Source organism: Alternaria dauci, chromosome 2, assembly GCF_042100115.1.
Source record: "Alternaria dauci strain A2016 chromosome 2, whole genome shotgun sequence".
NCBI classification, from domain to species: domain Eukaryota; kingdom Fungi; phylum Ascomycota; class Dothideomycetes; order Pleosporales; family Pleosporaceae; genus Alternaria; species Alternaria dauci.
The window spans coordinates 1,037,136-1,055,633 of record NC_091273.1 but is presented as its reverse complement, the minus strand read 5'-3'; the positions used below and the strand labels follow the sequence as shown (position 1 = coordinate 1,055,633).

Genomic DNA, 18,498 nt, shown 5'->3' with positions numbered 1-18,498 from the left:
CTGTATGATCTTAGCCTATTGGAAGATGAGGACACTTGCCAAAGACATCACGATGCGCAGCGTCATGATCGCCGGGTGCTTGCTTGGCTGTTACCGGATCGAAGATTTTGTGTAATAGTTACACGTCATACATCGCGATCTCTTTGTTGTGATGAGCATTTCTATTGGAAGTTGAAGCTAATCGAGCTATTGCGCCCAATCATAATCACGAACAGCCCTTGTTTTCAACCCTTTTGCAGATCCGCGAGTTTGAATGATCCCGAGGTGTCTCCTGGGGTCTGCTCCGGATAGCGTGCAAACGTCGGGATGCGGGGTGATCAGACTAGGTCACACCACGTCGTTGCAAGCGCGCAAGGGCTGGGATACTAATCATCGTTACAAACATGGTTATGGCGCGTGAGGGGTATAGAGTATCGGGAGGATTCGGAGAGGTAGCGTGGAGGGCCTTGTGGAAAGAAGATTCAAGCATGGCGCAAGCTTTCTGGTGTTCACTGAGCGGTCGGTACTCAGCTTGTTCCGTTTATCCTTGAGCGTTCCTTTGCAGCGATGTATGAGGATGTGTCCGTAGAAACACCGCTTCGACGAGACAACGATACCTTGCAACCACGATGTCGCCGTCCTAGCGCAGGAACTCGGCGTTCAGGTAGTCAACAAAGACCTCCTTCAACCGTGCCTTGGAAAGGCTGTGTTGACGATTCATAGTGATGAACTGACGGCGAATACGCTGGAGTTGAGGCAGGGTCATTGGCGTGGCAGGGAGCTCAATGGGCTTCTCGACATCGGCAACGGCTATCTCTCCACCCCCTTCGCCAGGGTGATCCTTCTGGTATACCATTATCTGGGCGAGGATATCGGACGTGGTCTTGTCGAGCTCGTAGAGGTAGTTTTGCTCGGTCGCCGGTTTCTACTACACGTTAGCCAACGTCCTCAGCACGTCGGGGTTTACGGACCAACACTGTCGCGAGGTTCGGCTTGACCGTCTTCATCTTGCCGTCGCTGCCTACCATGGCGTCCCATATCTGGTCGCACGGCGGCTTCTCGTCTTGCTCGACCACGATGAACAGCGGGCTGTCCCAGCGCGTCATGCCATTGGGCTCTTCGTAGCGGAAGATAAGGTTCTCAAAGTCTTCTTCGTCATATCCACCGTCGCAGTCCTTGTCTGCCAGGAGCTTCTGGTTGTTCTCGCGACATCGATCGGCCGGCGTGCCTACGTGCAGCTCTAGGACTGTCAGCTGTGTGCTTGTCCTACAGACTTGGTTCTACTGACGACGCAGCTCGGGGTCTGGAGAGCCTTGGCTTCGCAGTACAACTGGTAGCGGAAGCCCTTGATGTAGTTCAAGCCATCGGCGATGACGATGTCATCGCGCGACAGGACTCTTTTGACGGCAGAATATTCCTCCGCACGTGCATCCTTCTCGGCTTTGGCGGTGTGATAGACGGCGCGCGACACACCCAGCGTCTGATCGTTGATGAGATGGACTTTTAGACGCGACGTGCGCGCATCAGGGGGCGAGCTGGCGATCTTGGACTCGAAGTATTCCTTTAGCTGGAGGGCTCTGGTCGTCTTGCCCGCGGAAGGGAAGCCTCGGGTGGGTTAGCGAGGAAAAAAAATGGCGGGGGGGAAAAGCATGGAGGGGGAAGGTGGAACCTGAGATTAAAACGAGCTGCCCATGTCAGTAGGCGAGTCTGGGGAAGGTTCAACGAGGACTTACGGGCATGATGCGAGTAGGGCGAGTAACCCTTTGCCTGGAAATGGTAATCCGCGTAAAACTAAAGAAAGCTGGCGTCTCGATGCGATGGCAAGCGTCGGCAGATCAGATTGGCCTGTGACGAAATTCACGAGCTAGCAATTCCGAGCCGCGGTCCAAGTAGTACCGATGGATTGTGGCCTTGCCCAAGTTATCGCGCAGGCCATTCCTCCTTGCTTTTGCTCCATATCCTGCCTCTCTTCTCCCCTCTCCCGACTTCAGCCTCTATTGCACCCTATCTGGACAAGGACGCAGAAATTGTTCCAGCTGCACGCACAAGATTGCCAATACCGGTACAGGGTAATATCGAGCTACTACGGGACTACTATCTACTTTACCCATCCATCTCCTCGCCTCGCCCGCTGGTTGCAACCTCTGTACACCTTACCTCTACTCTCTGCTCCCTGCAATCCGCCCTTGGACCATTACCTCGCCCATCTCCCACACATCAACTCCTCACCACCATGTCCAACTACTCGCAACAACAACAGTACGGCGCGCCTAGTCGGCCAGCCTTCTCAGCACTTCAGTCCTCGAGCACGTCCGCCGCCAGCTACACCAGCACGTCCGCTTCCAGCATCGCCTCGCGGTCTTCGACCCAGTCTGCGCCGCCTGTCTCACCCTCGACAAGCCCCCCAAACCACCAGTACTTTGGCTCCCTGAACCAGCAGTCGCAACAAGCCCAGCATCAGCCTCGCCTCCAAGCACAACGCCATCCCAGCTTTGAGTACCAACCCAACAGAAACGGAGCCGGCCAGACTGCAGCTGAGACTACAAACTACCTCAACCAGGCTGCGCTGCTTGCCGAGGCCGCAAAACGGGCACAGATGGCTTGTGTCATGCGAGATCTTGACGGCATGGAACTCTAGTTTTACTGCAACTTGAGCAACGACCTCCTCATGACGAATGGAACGGGATCATGACACCGCATACGACCATGGACGTACTGCGACAGCATTTTGCCGGTCAAAGTCGGCCGTGAGCCGTCAGTCCATCTGCATCTTCCAAACCGAGTGGGTCCCAGACATCAAAGTCTTCAAATCTCACGCTGTCATCACTCCACACATTTTCACCGGAACATCGCCAAACCTTTCTCTTGAGTTTGCGGTGAACAAGAGCGTCTCCGCTGCCCTAACATCATACCGCCCGAGATTTCTCCCGTGGCTACTTCATTTCGACTGTACACACTTCCCCCACTTTCGGACCGACTTTTTTTGGGCCTATTCACCTTGCACTTTTTTCCTACATTACATCTCATAGCTTGGAGTTATATGGCGAAACGAACATGACACCGGCACCTTTTTTGTTTATCACGTGTCGTGTCCCCGAGTCGGGAATGTTCGAGGGATTCTAATAGCGAGTGCATTAGGCACTTTCTTTTTTGTTTACAGATGGGATATACATACAGACGTGACACATGGATCAATCAAGACACTTGTCCAATACTATATGCGTTATCTACACCTTGCTTCGTACCTGTACCGAGACCAACTGTCATGCTCACTCAGGAACGCAATGTTGCTTGCACAGATGTTAAATCTGTTGGAAGAATTGCATGGGATCTTGCCATCGTCCTAGAGGAATGCATAATCGTGTTCCATGACTACATCAATGAACCCTAGATGAACAAACAGCTCATCAAACAAAGTAAGAGTAATTCCACGAGGCAGGGAAAAGAAAAGCATAAACATACTTTTATAGGGACAGATGACGATGGCGTGCTTTGGGGGACCACGCCCTCTCTTATCTACAACATCCAGCCTTGTGCGGGGTCCATATACTTCTCACCACCCGCCCCATGCGAGCTGCAGGAGGGGGCTTGCATCATGCACATGCATGTACATGGATCACAACGACATGGCATTGCTGCGCAACAAGGCAGAATCATGGAAAGCGATCAACGGTTTGCGCACCACGTTCCGTCTGCCTCATGTGACGCTCAACGATATCCGCCCCAAGTGTTTCTTCCCTCTGCCGGTCTCAACTGCGCATGGGCACGGCATTCCGTAACCCCCAACCGTTCACTGACACGTCTTGCCTCGGCAGCGTCCCTTGGAATCGGAGGACCAATACCATGCCAACCGGTCAATATGAACATCCACGTCTTCGTCCATCTCGCTGTCGGATCGTGACAACGATGGTGGCTGCGATGCTGAGGGTGCATGGACTGTAGATGTAAGAGGGCGGGAGAAGTCAACTACGATAATGGTGCCCAATGTGTTGTCGTCGCTGGAACCATATGACCGCCCCGGCTTGACCATGAAGACCAGACGTTGTTCGTCGAGCACGCCGGTAACGCTCCTGGTCTGTGATGGCGAGGCAGACGCTAGTGGTTGGTTGAGTATATCGTGCAGACGCTTTGAGCAGGGGCAGCGAGATGCTGAAGGGGGCCACATGCGGATCGGTGAATGGCGGTACCGTGTTTGGGTATCCAGGAAGCTGGGCCTCATCTTGTCGACTTGGGCCCTTTTTTTGCCGCTCAGAACGGCGTAGTCAAGGCCCAACTCACGTCTTGATCCTATTCGGAGCCTGAGGCAGGGCGGTTGGGAGGAATCGTTGCAGCATCGCTCGTCTTCTACGAGATCGACAAAGGAGGTGCATGCATAATTGTACGCCCTGAACTTTGTTCTTGCAAGGATGAAAGACCGGGGTGAAGGATCGGTAGGAGGGAATTCAGGATGCTGGCTCCAGCTATAGAGGTCTGGTGTGGGTTTCCAATGAGGGTTGTCCAAAGAGTCGAGGAGAGTGACGTAGAGGTCATCCTCAGGCAGTGGCGGTCCGTTGGACAAATTTTCTGTACCTTCATCTTCTCCAAACTCTAACTTGGTGACGTAGAACGTGCGTGATTGGCGGGAAGACGCTTGAGCCCACTCTCTTCGCGATTCCACGATTACCGTCTCATTCGTACGTTCATCAAACTGCAAGGCAAGATCGGTCCACGAGTCGTGGATTGGTCCTTGTTTGTGTTGACGGCGATACAGGCGCTCATTCTTGGAAATAGCTTCTGGCAATGGTGAATTGAGCGGAAACCGGACCACATGATAGAAAGACGTATAATCAATCTCTTCGACTTCAAAGGTCCCCTGATTAGAAACGGCGTAGAAGTAGTCGTTGTGTATCTCGAACGCGATTGTAGAGCCAATGTCACATCCATGGAAATTGTCGAGAAGCACTGGTCTTTCGCGTTCTGGTAGCTCGGCGTCGTCACAAAGTGGGATACCATCGATTTCCCATTTAGAGTGGCCATCGTCCCCTATTCCAGTATGAGTGCCGTAGTACAGATAACGGGCGTTGTGTCTGGCAAAAAGCTTAGAACATCTGGCCACTTGTATCGATTCAATGACTCTCCGGTCAACTGGAAGATCCGCCGCCGTCTTGATAGCGATTATGTGGCTATGGTCCGAGCTATACTTTGGCGTGGCGTGTACAGCGAGAATTCCATCAGCATAATAGAGTAAGCGTAACCAGAAGTTACCAGATACTCTAAACTTCGACTCTAGAACAGGCCGCACAATAGCAGGGAGGTCAAGACGGACCGGGTCCAGCTTGGTGCGGAGATCCGAGACATAGACCATCCCGGCATCGAATACACATATAGTCCCTTGGCCATACACAAAGCTGTTGCCCTTGTGTTCTAAAACGCGAGCTGAATAAGGGTATGCAGTTGACAAAGCATTCCTTCTTTCATAAATAGCCAGGAAGGCGTGCTCATAGGTACTCTCCTCGTTTCGGGCTAAGCGTGCTTCCTCTGTATATGGATGATTGATCTATAAGCAGCGTCAGCATGGCATGTAAGCATGTCGAGCGTTTTGAATCGGCTTACTTCGACAGCGCGTCTGCAAACTGTCCTTTCGTCTAGTAAAGCCCTCAGTTGTCGACATGTTTGACCGAGGTGGAATATGTCTTCAAGATCCAAATTGAGGGTAACGCAAAAGAGTACGTCAAAAGGAAGTTGATCGAGAGAAGTAGTCATCAAAAGCGATATAATACTAGAGAGGCACTCGGGGACAGGGCGAACAAGGCACGTGAGCAAGTTTCCATGCGAGTAATTGGGCGAAGAAAAAGTAAGAAGGCCTTGGAGAGTACGATTAGAGGAGATGGTTCAAGCTAACGAGAGGTGGCGTTTATCAGCTGGGTAGTACTCGCTGAATGCGCAGCAAGCACACGCGCCTTTGAATACTCGAGTACCAGCGGAGCCTCATCCTTGGCAAATGCGCAGGCGGACGCACCTCCCAACGACTAACTCTGAAGTAATGCAAGGGTAGGCTTGGTCTAGCGTCCTCTGCCATGTTCATATAGCGTCAGGCTGAGAGTTTGGAACAAACATTACCCAATGCTATTTTGCGGGGTCATGTCGAATTGCGGTTACAAGGTGCGACATACCTATACCGATCAGGGAGATGAGATTTGGGCGGTCCTATACGTTCTGATATATGATGATGCTTCGTGCGACAACAGCATGAGTAACGGTGTGCGCCAAGCGTTTGAGCCTCATCGTGACCTTGGAACCGGCTGCGCTTAGCGTAATGCGGCTCTGCATGGCCAGGTACCCCACCAAACCCTCCTCTCTCTTGCTGTCTAAGCCGTGCAAAATCCCCGCGCCTAAAGATCGACGGGTCGAAACTCGGTGCTACATGGCCAGCTGATGCAATGACCCGCTTTGTAAGGGTTTCCGACTCTACCGGTTGGTTTCGCCCCAGTTATGCTGTGCCTTGGTATGTTATCGTAGCAAGTCCTCAGCCTCGCTATACAACCGGCACAGTTTGGCTGAGCGAGCGAGCGACGACCAGCCGAATTCCAGAACCGGTAATAGCAGCTTCTTTGATGCCTGGCGCCGTAAAGATGCATGCCTTGCCAGGGTATGTATTTTGTCGGGCCTTGGACTTGCATGAGTGTAACTTCAACGCCCTTGGCCCTAGTCAAAGAAGAGGTTGGTACAAGCTCGCGGAAGCGGGTATCTGCGGAGTAAATTGCAGTCTATTGAGTGCATCCTACCGCTCGTCGTGCATGAGGGGCCGAAACACCAGGAAGCCTAGCGAATGAATGATTGTGTACTACGCCGTCGCGAAGATGGTACATGCGGACCTTCGCGTGATCAAGTCGTTTAACGAGTCGCGATCTTCCTGTTTGGTACAGGAAATATTGAAAGTCTGGTTGCGGAAACCCACAGCGACGAAGCCATTTAACTAGATGCTGTACGAGCGTTCTAGTGAAGGTTTAGCCGCCATGCCAACGAATGAACTGTGCATCGCTGTTTCGATGGCGTTGGAATGGCGCTGCATGGATGTGTAACTCGTTCGCGCCCTTTGCGCTTTGTGCGAGACTGTATGACCAGCTCTTACAGTAATCCGACTGTCTTGTCAAGCGCAAACTTGGTGCCACATAGTGACGTGTGCAGACACACATGAACGATTGCCAGAGCCGGTCGTATCCTTTAGCATTGGGCCAAGATGGTCACGTACGCCAGTGGATGGAAGGGAAAAAGTGAAGCGTCGCGGCTGAGTCCTTGGGCTAGCGGATGCGGATGGTCGTACATGAAAGCGAAGAAGGGAGACACAGTAGCTTGAAGATAAGCCCACGAGTATGTCAATCACTGCTCAGAAGCAGCGCGCTGGCGTTCTTTGCCCTCCCATCCCACATAAGGCCAGCCCATTGGTAGGGTCGAGTAGGGCGGTAGAGTATATCGTCCCTCACAGCTTCCTTGACTTGGGCATGTCAAGTTGCAGATGCCAAACACATTGCAGTAGCATTCTTGCGCGCTTGGGCAGTGCACGGCAGGCTTACCGAAAATGACTATCGACGGTGTTAGCATAGGATGTAGGCCACTCGAAAAAGCAGAGACGCGCAGAGCCTCATGTCGCGGGGTGGTGGGGCGACGCGTAAGAGAGCAGAGGTCAGCGACTTACTATGCCATGAGTACTCAAAGACTCTGCCGCTGATGGCGTCGCCGAGATCTGTCTGCATGAGCCAGTCACGATACTTCTCGTACTGCTCCTTTGTTCTTTCCCGGATCTTCTCTCTTGTTGCGGCGAATTGCGCACAGCAGCTCACGCCCACGACGGCCGGCACCTTGTCTCCGGGAAACAGCTGCTCAAAGGCCTTTTTATACTGTCCGCCAGCATGCACGGCCTCTCGGTGTTCGCCTTGTTCAGCAAGAGGCTTGATTTCGCTGGGGCAGCCCAGGGACCATGCGCAGCGTATGTTGACGTAGCCTTGCTTCTCAAGGTAAGGCAACTGGAAGTGGCGGAGCATGGGGAGACCGTCGTAGTCTGGATCGTCGTTGTGCCATTGGTAGCGGTTGGGGTGGATGAAGAGGACGTTGTCGGGAAGCGACGCGTAGTGGTCGATGATGTAGCTGGGCGGGCATGTGTTAGCTTGCAAGGCATCCAGGACAGAAGGCGCGACCGGGTGCGTACGTCAGGTAGACCATGCTCTCTCTGCCCTTGTTCTTGGGCACCGTCAGTGGCGCGCTCGCGTCGTCTACGCGATAGATGTTCTTCTCCCACTCGGGGAAGTACTCGTCCAGCCACGTCGCATTTTCAGAGCTCTGGCTCGCGACGACGACGGCAGTCCGACGCGCCTTGACACCGCTATTGGCCTTGAGCGGCTTCTTTTCCGCGTCGTGCGATGGCGAGCCCGGCTGTTGCTCGTCGTAGAGTTCGTCAGGAAGGTGTGTCAGAGAGGCCGATGCAGCTGCAGTCGCGTTCTTGTCCCAGAGCTCGTACTTGAGATGGACAAACAGCGCAGTGACGAGTAGGAAATTAACCAGTATGACAGCATTGCGGACTGTCAGTAGACGGGGCATGGCGCTGCAGAGCAAAGTAGATACAATCTTTGCACAACCCTCTGGCGCAACCTGGGAAATCTGGGGAGCGGCACATCACATGCGAACCACCAGGGGCCATGGCCGCTAACCAAGCACCCCCACCCACCGCCATGGAACTGGTCAGGGTCCATGATCGGCCATCAACTCATCGTAGCCCCTCTTTATTACCGTCATTCATGCACTCACGGCAAGAAAGAAGATGCCGTTACCGTCTGACTCAGTCATTAAGCACCCACTTTATCCGTTGACCATATCTCGCTTGCTTGGCACCTAGGTGTACAGCTCCTCAGTGACGGCATTCAGTCCCATACCCTCCTGCGCAATGTCTTCTTCCTTCAGGAAAAGGAGCGGCATCTCCACCAAGTTCCCCTTGATAGTGCTGAGCACCTCCTTGACCTCGCGCACACCCTGCTCGCCCTGCCCAAAGTTCTCTGCCACCACATGGCCCCATTTGTACAGAGAAGGCTTCTTGTTCTCCTTGGCCTTCTGGTCCTGCCCGAAAAACCGCGAGTAGTACTCGTCGTACTGCTTCCAGTTCTTGACTTCGTCGCTTGGTACAGGGTGGAACACCTTGCCGAAAGCTTGTGTGTTGGTGTGTGCTCTCCAGTTCCACAGGTTCTGGAACTCGTCAGACAATGGATCAACGACTTGCCGGTCCTCATTCGAGCCCCAGTCGTACTCGTTGGGAACGCCGATAGGCTGGTAGTTGGCAGTCGGACGCTCCATATCCTGAGGCTTCAGCAGACCGAGGTGCTTCCTGAAGATCTCCCTTCGCAGACTAGCAGCGAATTCTGATGCACGGTACGGTCGTCCGTCCATGTACGAGTCGACCGGCTTCGGGTCATGGATGATAACCGCAATCTCCGAGTCGTGGTCGCCGAGCTGGGAGCGGTCGTTGAGGTTTGCAGAGCCGCAGATGACAATCTCGTCATCGGCGATCAAAAGCTTGCTGTGGATGTACAATTCCTCAGACACGAAAGCATCCATCTCATCCTCAGCACTACCCTCCCAAGGCACGCTACGGATGTCTTCGCCGCCGAGCATGTAGCATTCGCTGACAGTGTCCCAGCGTCCGTCGCCGAGACCTTGACGACTACCAATCTTGGCTGCTTCCTGCTGGTAGCGATCGTAATCACCTGGTCTGCCCTGACTCTGCGGGCCACCATCAGGTCGGCCATGAGACGGAGGACGACCGGAACCGTCCATCTCGTAAACACCGTACTCCTGCGTGGGCGGTGGACGATAGGCCTCATAGCCACGAGCGTTGTCATGTGCCGCGTCATAACCCTCTGAAGCCTGGTTATATGACACGCCACTGCGCTGCTCTGCCTCTTTCATAATCTGGCTAGAGTTGATGCGGTCGTAGCTGCGAAGGTTGTAGAATCGGATGTAGTCCATAGGGTTGAATCCGGCTTTAGCAATCTCTTCGTAGATTGAGTGACCACCACGGTTGATTGAGTCGTACTGGACTATACGTGCATACCATCAGCAAAAACATATGCAGAAGGTTAATATGTGACTTACATTCCATGATAGCGCGAGTACCCAGGGCTTCATCAAGCTTCAAATCACCAGCAAACGCTGGCACTGCTGGAATCATGACAATCATCTTGTACTTCTCGCCATTACGCGCAGCGCGAACGATGCGTTCAACCATAGCAGCACCGATCTTGTTTTTGATCGGCTTCTGTTGATCGCCGGTAGCAGTAATGAAGAACTGGTTTTCGATGTAGATGAAGTGCTTGCTGTTACGAATAATCTCACAGTAGGCGTTTTGGATAGAGTGCTAACACATTTGTCAGTTGGTCTCTTTCTGTGCATCATGTTACTTACCTCGGTAGTGATCAAGTTGTGGCTCCATTTAGCAGAGCTACGAGTAATCTGGCAATCTACACCACCTCGCTGGGAGCTGTGTTCTGCGTGTGACTGGTGCTGGCCATATTGCGATCCATGTCCTTGACCATACTCTTCGAACTTGCTCTGCATCTTCTGGCGAAGGTGTCCACCAGCACCGTGTCCGAACAGCCCTCGCTCGCCCTCTTCCTCGCGACCAAAGCCGCGCTCGCCTTCCTCTTCGCCTCCGAATCCGCGCTGTTGCGTGGGAGCCTGTTGAGCTCCGCTGCTAGTCTCCGGTAGCCTGGCGTATCTAGTAGCCTTCTTGCTGTACTTCTCGTCATAGATGAAGTTCCAGCGTTGCGCAAAGTGGGTACGAAGGTCTTGTACAACTGGGCCAGAAATACACAAAGCCACGTCAGACCATCCCATACGAGAGCTTTGTGTCCTATCGAGTTTGTTATTCTCCCAGTTGGTCACATCCTGGAAGTCTGTCAAGTGTCAGCAGTTTGCCTTATCGCACGCAGCCATGGACCGCCTATCTGTCGTCTACCAATCTCCACGGACGCGAGGAAGAAGCGACTCACCTAGCATACGGGCGTTGTTGAAATCCTGGCCTGGGAACACAATGCGATCGACGTTGCCAGGATGCGCGTCAGCGATTGCGTGCTGGTTGGTATCCCAGCGACCATAGCAGAGATCCAACCCGCCCATGAATGCGATGTGACCATCGATCAGGCAGAGCTTCTCGTGATGCGCCCAGTACATGACCGTGCCCTCGTGAGCACCATAAATCGCCTTGAGACCGTCTCCGGGAAGCTGGGCGAGCTTTGCTGGCGTGAAAGACATGTTCTTCATGGCGGCGAAGAAAGACGACTGTAGTACTGCTGCATCTGGCAGATGATCGGGGTGTCGGAAAACGCCAATGTTAGGATGAAGATCTTCCAAGTGATGCTTGGTATGAGCTGAGGAAACTGTGATAGGAGGGGCAATCAGCGGATCTGTCTTTTCCCACTCTTCAAGACTCTTAAATATGACATCTAGGCCGACTCGCGTAAGGCCTTTGGTGAACCTGTCCGTCGAGCTCGGTAGGAGAGAATGGAGGTAGTCGGGTAACGTTGGATTTAAAAACTTACGAGTCAGAGCTTGGGTAACTTCTTTGTAAACAATGATGTTGACCTTGACGCCGCGTTCTGCTGCCGCTTGGAGCATCCTATCGACCCGGTACTGTTGGTTCTTCGCTGGTGGTCGGCGAAGATACAGCTCAGGAGAGAGCCACCAGTCAAGTATCCATATCGACTCTTTAGCGCGCTCCAAGGCAATGGAAACGGCATACATGTAGCTGCCGATGTCAATTGACCGTGTTGTAGCGCATGGAGACGTTTGAGACTTACCTGCATCCATCAACATACCACTTGACGTCGTTGCCATGGCGTTCAGGCGCGAAGCTCGAGAAGCGATGTTGCTCGTGGTACTCTTGTCCAGGCTGTGGCTGCCCTCCCTGTTGTTCGTATGTCCCCGGCGGGGGCTTCTGCGCATCATCGTCTCCGGTTATGGCATCTTTCAGGTCCGAGACGAAGCCGTGAAGTGGGTCGTGAAGCTTCTTGAAGAACGACATGCCGCCGCTGCCCTGGGTTGAGGATGAGGATGGGTGTTGGTTATTCTGTGGTGTCAAAGTCAGGAAATCGGAAGACCCAAGTCAGGCTTCCACATACGCGTCTTGTCCCTGCAGCAAGCTAGGCGGTGAAGAAATAGAAATAGAAACGTAAGATAGGTGCGGATAGTGAATGACGAGGCCAGCTCAGCGCTATGATTATCGATAGTGGGGCAATTCCACTTGCTCAACAGCTCGACACACACGGAGCGTACAATGACAGCATGGCGTTTCAGAAGAATGTACTGACCTCTTTTCTGCCAAAGCCAAAACGCCGACCCATGTCGCCTACAAATCCGCGATCGCCCTCCTCGCCTCCCTGCCCGTGGTACTCGCCATATGCCAGATCATCATCTCGGCGAGACATTGTGCCGGACTGAAGCTTGCGGTTGTTCACCAGTCGCGCAGAAGGCGTAAAAGTCGATGGAATGTTGCTACATAGAACTCCGGAGCTGAAGTTCGAGGTCGCGATGACCCCGCGTCATCATCAGCGGCAAACGGACCATGCATGTGCCAATGCAGGGAAGCGTACGAGCTGAGCATGTGAACCAAACACCAATGGAGGGCGCGCACCTTGATTCCCCTCCGTTGGCCAGATGCCAGGATCCAGGATGTAACCCCTCATCGCACCCCGCTATGGAGCGGCCCCCTCTTCTTGACCGACGCCCTCCACAATGCTACGCGACGCGTGGGTGTAGCAGTCTACCCACCACGTCGCGTCGCGAAGAGAGCGGTACTACAAGTACTCTGCACTGTACAAAGCGCTTGCGCGATGGTTTACACAACTTGTGGGTCGCATGGAGATGCGGCAGCGCATATGTATGACGTACCCTTGTATCATCGCCTGGCCTGCTTAAGCTGTTCGGCAGCTCGAGAGCTCCTTGTCTTATCTCCCCACGCCGTTACACAACACCACTGACATAGCCTCTTGTTCAATTCGACATATCTTTGACAATGGCCCTTTCTTCTCGTCTTGCGGTTTCTGCCAGATTGGCCTCTCGAACATTTGCATCTGTACGATCTGTTGTACCTCTCGCCGCTACCCGGTGCTTTCACTCAACACCTGTCGCCATGGCGCAACACCCAATTGCAACTTTGAACGTAAGGAGAGGATGGAAAAGTGTCGAAATACGCTGATGATCTCGTAGGAAGAGCTCATCCCTCGCCTTCCGCCATCGTCTCCAACGCTTTTCGAAGCAAAGAAGAAGAAGAACCTATCTTTCGAAGCGATCGCAAAGCACGTCGGACGTGATGAAGTCGCAATTGCCGCTCTCTTCTACGGCCAGGCCATGGCATCCGCCGAAGACATCAAGAAGCTGTCTGAAATCCTCGAGATCGACGCTGGTCTTCTCGAATCGCAGTTGTCAGGCTTTCCCAACCGCGGCAGCACGCTCGACATGCCACCAAAGGACCCCACCATCTATCGTCTCTATGAGATCGTGCAGAACTATGGACAGGCATACAAGGCGGTTATGCACGAGAAGTTTGGTGACGGCATCATGAGTGCCATCTCGTTCAGCACAAAGGTAGAGAAGGAGACCGATGACAAGGGCGAGTGGGCCAAGATCACACTGAGGGGCAAATGGTATGTTGATATGCCTTTTCTTGGAGGTCTTACTGACGAGTACCTAGGCTGCCATATTCGCGATTCTAAGTGGATCATATTAGCAATTGAACATGTGACCCATACCAAGTTTACCCTCTCTTTTCAACCACGTCATGATGCCAATACTAATAGCAGTCGTTAAATGAGCTTTGAAGCAATATATAGGAAGATTCAGTGTACCAGTCTTACCACCAATATATCAAGGGCAACGTGAGTAGCCAGCAGATACACCGAGATTAAGATGATTGGTGTCTCTAGTGTATGCTCTTCGAATCTGTAGTCATTGTTAATGAAGATCGTACTGAGCAAAATATCGAGATTGCTGTCTTCAAGTCTTGTTTGTTGTCTAGAATATGTTTGTCATTGGCAAGGACTGCAACTTCCAAGGTGAGAGTACACACCCACCGCTCTTGCCCGTCTATCTCGAAGCCTCCTTCACCTGGCATCCCCCATGCTTGCCCATTTCGACCCCACACCACGTTTGCCGCTAGCTGTCTCACTCTCTTGAATACGTCGGTCACCAGCTTCTGTCCTTTCTACACCACCACCTCCAACACATACACCGGGATAGCACAAAGCTCTTTCCCAGTGCTCATCTGACAACCGACACACATTTGCCCGTGTCACTACACAACCAGGTAAGTATGAGTGTTGCGCTACAGGTCTCGACTCTTGTGTACTAACGACTGAATCTAGAAAACAAGCCTTAACTACCTCCCGTGAAGCACCCTCATCCCACAAGGACTCTCCACACGGAAGAAGTAGAGATGGTAGCCCCACTCGAACCCATTCGGCGGGTCAAGTGCACGTACGCAGACTGCGACATGTCTTTTGACACCGAGAAAATGATGAAGAACCACAAGAAGAACTTCGACGATCATGAATACTGTCACAAGTGCGACGAAGACTTCGACACGTTTGAAGACTATGCTATGCACAAGATCACACGGCCTGAAGAGCACGGACAGGCATGCCGCGTCTGTGGCGACGAGTTCAAGAGCACATCTGGCTTGAAGCGTCACATCGAGCGTAACCACAAGGTTGACCAGAAGCTTACCTGCATTGGCTGTCAGAAGTCCTTCTACCGTGCATGCCTCTTTATCGAGCACCTCGAGTTTGGTCACTGCGAGGTCATTCAAGCCTCCCAGTTCCAAGGCCACGTCGTCCACAAGCATCTCGTCGAGAAATATCTAGAGGATGGTCCAGCATGGAACCGATTGCAGCAGAAGATGTCCAAGTACGAGGCAGCTATCGACGTAGAAGACGCTGGAGGTGTTCTGCTTAACGATGACCCCATCGGCGACAACGCAGACATCGAGGACGTTACATTCGAGGCCATCAAGCCCGATGCTTCCTCGGAAGAACCACACAGCCCGGTATTTAGTGGCCACTACCCTCCTCTGCCCACTCAAAGCGGCTTCATGCGGGATGCAAACATAGAGGTTGCATCGGTGATGGGCGGCATGTCTCTCAACGGAGACGTCGATTCTGTCCAGAGTCAGCATGGTTCTTCCGTTCAGGGCTCGGGTATTTCTTCGCTCAATCGTGAACTCAAGGCCTGGGGCCCTCGCAAGGGTAAATCGACAGGATCTGCATTGTTTCCGAACGCCAAACCCAAAGCTCCTCCCAGTGACTTTTCCGTCTCTGCGCATGATGAGGCTATGGAGCATGCCCATGGTCCCAATCTCTTTCGTGACCGCTTCTGGGATCCGATGAGTTCGGACTGGAACCCAGAGAGGTTCTACGACTCAATCGTTAACAAGTACTATTGTCCATTTGTCTGCGAGTAAGTTTCTTTTCCAGCTCTCTTATCGCTTCATCGTTAACACAGCAATAGGCAAAACTTTGACATTCGCCAGGATCTCAATAACCACATCCTCGTCGACCACCGCATAACACGGGTCAAGTGCCCCAAATGCCTCAAGTACTTCAAGTCTGCCACCGCCCTCATGGCTCACTGCGAATCCAGCGGCTCCAAATGCACCATCAACCATGCCGACAACTTTGGCGTCTTCCTGGACAAGATGTCTGGCGGCTTCCTTGGTGTGCAAGAAAAGATCCGTCCTGATCATCTCAACACTCGCCCTGTCTTGTTGAGGAACCCGGAGACTGGTCATATGGAGATGCACAAGCCGACCGTTGCTAGTTATCTGCAGTACACCGTCACCACCCCTCCGGACTGGAAGAATCCTGTACGCTCGGCTGTGCAGATTGGTGGTATTCCCAAGAAGTCACAGTGGTAAGCGAGGACTTGATTGTCCATGACCAAAAGCGTTGTTTTTCGTGGGCAATGTATACTTCTGGGTGGACTATGGCGGGCAACTATGGCGGGCACTGATGGCTGGTGCATCACACATTCACTGATTTTTGTCAGAGTCATCACAACAATATGGAAATAGTTTCTGGTAGAAAAAAAAAAGCAGTTCTCCGGTATTGGTATTTGATGATGTGTATGCTTCGCCTCCCATGTATGCCAGACCACTGATGAGATGTTTCTCAACAGGCAACCCATCCACTTGGTTTTAACGCTCTGGCCTCTATAGTATCCGCCCAACAGTCGCTTCGCCCATAAAGTGAGCCAAGCTCGCTGGATTTAGACTCCTCTTGCTAGGTGTCTCAGTCGTCGTAAGGTTTAGACTACCCATATCACACCATGATACGCCGTTTGTAGTAATAGGCTAGTGTAGGGTTAGCAAATATGTACTCTTCAAAAGGCGAAAGACAAGGGTGCACGTACCAAGCAGGACAAATGCTTGCACCAACTGCAAGTATTCCTCCATTCGTAAAAGTTTCTCAGCAGCAGGATAAAGCCTATAAAGACTGCCACGAGGCCTCCAGCACGTACAAGCCACCACGCCCACCAGAGCGGCTTGCGACCTTTGAAGAAGCCAACTGGCTGTTTGGCAAAAGCAGTAATCTTGCTCTTGGGTTCTGTAGCAACCGGGTCGTGAGCGAGGGGTTGAGTATCCACTGTCGCATACGGCGGTTCGCTTTGGCCCGTTCTGGCGCGCAGCGACTCGGGTGAATGGATGATGCAGATGCCCAGAACGATTCCCATGAGGAAACCTCCGATGTGGGAGAAGTTGTCGAGACCGGGGAGTAGACCAATGACAAAGGCGATGGCCATGTCGAGGAGTAGGAAAAGTAGGTCTTTGACCGGACTGCGGCGGGTGGACCAGTTGTATAAGAGGTCGAGCAGGGTGAGAGCTAAAACACCGAAGAGGGATCCGGAAGCACCGACAGATGTGATACCATCGGATGCATAGTTGCCACCGAGGACAAAGCCGAAGATGCCAGCGGAAAAATATACAAGTGCGAACCGGAGGGGACCGATTTCCTTTTCCATGTCTCGACCTAGTGTCCATTGCAGAAGCATGTTGAAGCCAATGTGGATGATTCCTGCATGCAGGAATATGGGAGTGATGAAGCGCCACCATTGGTTCGGCTCGTGGCTTCTGTCCCTAAAGTCTGTGACACCCGCCTGGTCCGGGACACCACCGCCCATGCCGCAGAGTTCAGCCAGTGAGCACCTGTTGTCGGTAAGGGTGGTGGTATTCGGGCAGGGCCATTCGAGGACGGGCCCACCATCGGCTTCGATGACTTTCTTGATGTTGTGCATGCAGGGTGTAAACCGGGCGCCCATGTTGATTAGGACGTAAGGCGAAGGGCCGATCATGATGTTGAAGTTTGGCTTGGTTTGGATGGGACTGCCTGTCAGGATGCCTGTATGCTGTCAGTCGATGCTTGTACCTCCAAACATGTTTGTAACGTAGCGACATACCATTCTTGATCAACTCGCCAACAAAGACACCAACTTGCACCGCCGTAAGAATATAGACTACCCACGTCACTCTGCCGCTGAACCAGCCCTTCTTCTTTTTACTCCTCCTCCTCCTCTTGGGTTCCACGCCCATGCCGTAGTACTCTGGGTCGCCGTTATGCCGTGTCGGACTGGTGCTGTCCATTTTCGCCTGGCTCTGCAGCGGTATCGCGTTCTGGTCGGCGAAGGGGTCTGGTTGGCGCGCGTACGGGTCGTTGATGTGCGCGGTCGAGCTGTATTGTGTGGGAGACTGGTATGAGGTATTCGAATACGAGGTATCGATGGGGTAGCCGCCGAGCGCACCGCTGCTGGCTGTGTGTTGCGGGTCGGGTCGGTCGTCGAAGGGCGAGCTGACGGGCGAGACGGAATGTTGTGTGTAGTTGCTGGGCACTGGAGGCAGAGGCGCATCGTTCCTGTCGTTTGACTGTCCCGGGTGGGAGTTGGCGTAGTAGTCGTTGGCCGCCATGGTCGGCAAGCACTGGCAGTGGTACTGAGAAGTCGCGAGGCGGCACAACTGGATGCGCGCTGCAGTAGGGACAATGCGCTGTGTTGACAGGCGTGACGGAGATGAAGCCGGTTACGTGCAACAATAAGCTGTGGGGTAGACGAAGGGTTTGGCCTTGCTTAAGCTGGGGCAGCCGACGAGGGTGGTTGCGAACAAGCTCTGGTGCAGGCCAGGGGTTCGTTTGGGGTCTCGGAAACGCGGAAGAGGACAAGGGCAGTTGCTTGGAAACGAGGCACCGTTGTTGTATTTCAAGGCAACACACAAACGCAGCACAGCAGCGAATGTGTCGCCTGAGAGGCTGAGAGTCGTGGTTTGCGTATGCCAGGCCAGGGCTCAGAAAGCGACGGATGCGCAGCTCAGCCCCAGCTGTGGACCGGTAGGGATGCGTGCCCTACCGACTAAGCGTCGATCTGTGGCGTAGGGGTGCTATTAATAAGTGCCGTGCACGCTGAAATCACCGACATGTACATTGACGTGACGTTGAAAGTGGCAATGTCGGAATCCGC

The 18,498-nt window shown here is 53.1% G+C and overlaps 6 protein-coding genes across 6 annotated transcripts; 2 read left to right on the top strand and 4 right to left on the bottom strand.

Annotated features, from left to right (window-relative positions):
- Positions 1-619: 619 nt before the first annotated feature.
- Positions 620-1,718, bottom strand: ACET3X_002418 (uncharacterized protein; the record flags this gene model as incomplete). Its single annotated transcript, XM_069449159.1, has 5 exons — positions 620-904; positions 951-1,219; positions 1,264-1,584; positions 1,649-1,664; positions 1,713-1,718. 5 exons carry the CDS (start codon positions 1,716-1,718, stop codon positions 620-622), a joined length of 897 nt encoding a protein of 298 aa, XP_069308965.1.
- Positions 1,719-2,212: 494 nt separating this feature from the next.
- On the top strand, positions 2,213-2,617 carry ACET3X_002417 (uncharacterized protein; the record flags this gene model as incomplete). Its single annotated transcript, XM_069449158.1, has 2 exons — positions 2,213-2,238; positions 2,302-2,617. 2 exons carry the CDS (start codon positions 2,213-2,215, stop codon positions 2,615-2,617), a joined length of 342 nt encoding a protein of 113 aa, XP_069308964.1.
- A 4,721-nt stretch (positions 2,618-7,338) lies between these two features.
- On the bottom strand, positions 7,339-8,553 carry ACET3X_002416 (uncharacterized protein; the record flags this gene model as incomplete). Its single annotated transcript, XM_069449157.1, has 3 exons — positions 7,339-7,541; positions 7,655-8,103; positions 8,165-8,553. The coding sequence occupies 3 exons, from the start codon at positions 8,551-8,553 to the stop codon at positions 7,339-7,341; spliced, it is 1,041 nt and encodes a 346-aa protein (XP_069308963.1).
- Positions 8,554-8,844: 291 nt separating this feature from the next.
- ACET3X_002415 (uncharacterized protein) lies at positions 8,845-12,428 on the bottom strand (the record flags this gene model as incomplete). The annotated part of the gene is made up of 6 exons (XM_069449156.1): positions 8,845-10,043; positions 10,099-10,360; positions 10,408-10,898; positions 10,995-11,749; positions 11,802-12,070; positions 12,312-12,428. The coding sequence occupies 6 exons, from the start codon at positions 12,426-12,428 to the stop codon at positions 8,845-8,847; spliced, it is 3,093 nt and encodes a 1,030-aa protein (XP_069308962.1).
- A 538-nt stretch (positions 12,429-12,966) lies between these two features.
- Positions 12,967-13,890, top strand: ACET3X_002414 (uncharacterized protein). Its single transcript, XM_069449153.1, has 3 exons — positions 12,967-13,162; positions 13,210-13,646; positions 13,694-13,890. The coding sequence occupies exons 1-3, from the start codon at positions 13,016-13,018 to the stop codon at positions 13,713-13,715; spliced, it is 606 nt and encodes a 201-aa protein (XP_069308961.1). The 5' UTR covers positions 12,967-13,015; the 3' UTR covers positions 13,716-13,890.
- Positions 13,891-16,313: 2,423 nt separating this feature from the next.
- ACET3X_002413 (uncharacterized protein) lies at positions 16,314-17,953 on the bottom strand (the record flags this gene model as incomplete). Its single annotated transcript, XM_069449152.1, has 4 exons — positions 16,314-16,345; positions 16,405-16,478; positions 16,529-17,390; positions 17,449-17,953. 4 exons carry the CDS (start codon positions 17,951-17,953, stop codon positions 16,314-16,316), a joined length of 1,473 nt encoding a protein of 490 aa, XP_069308960.1.
- Positions 17,954-18,498: the final 545 nt, after the last annotated feature.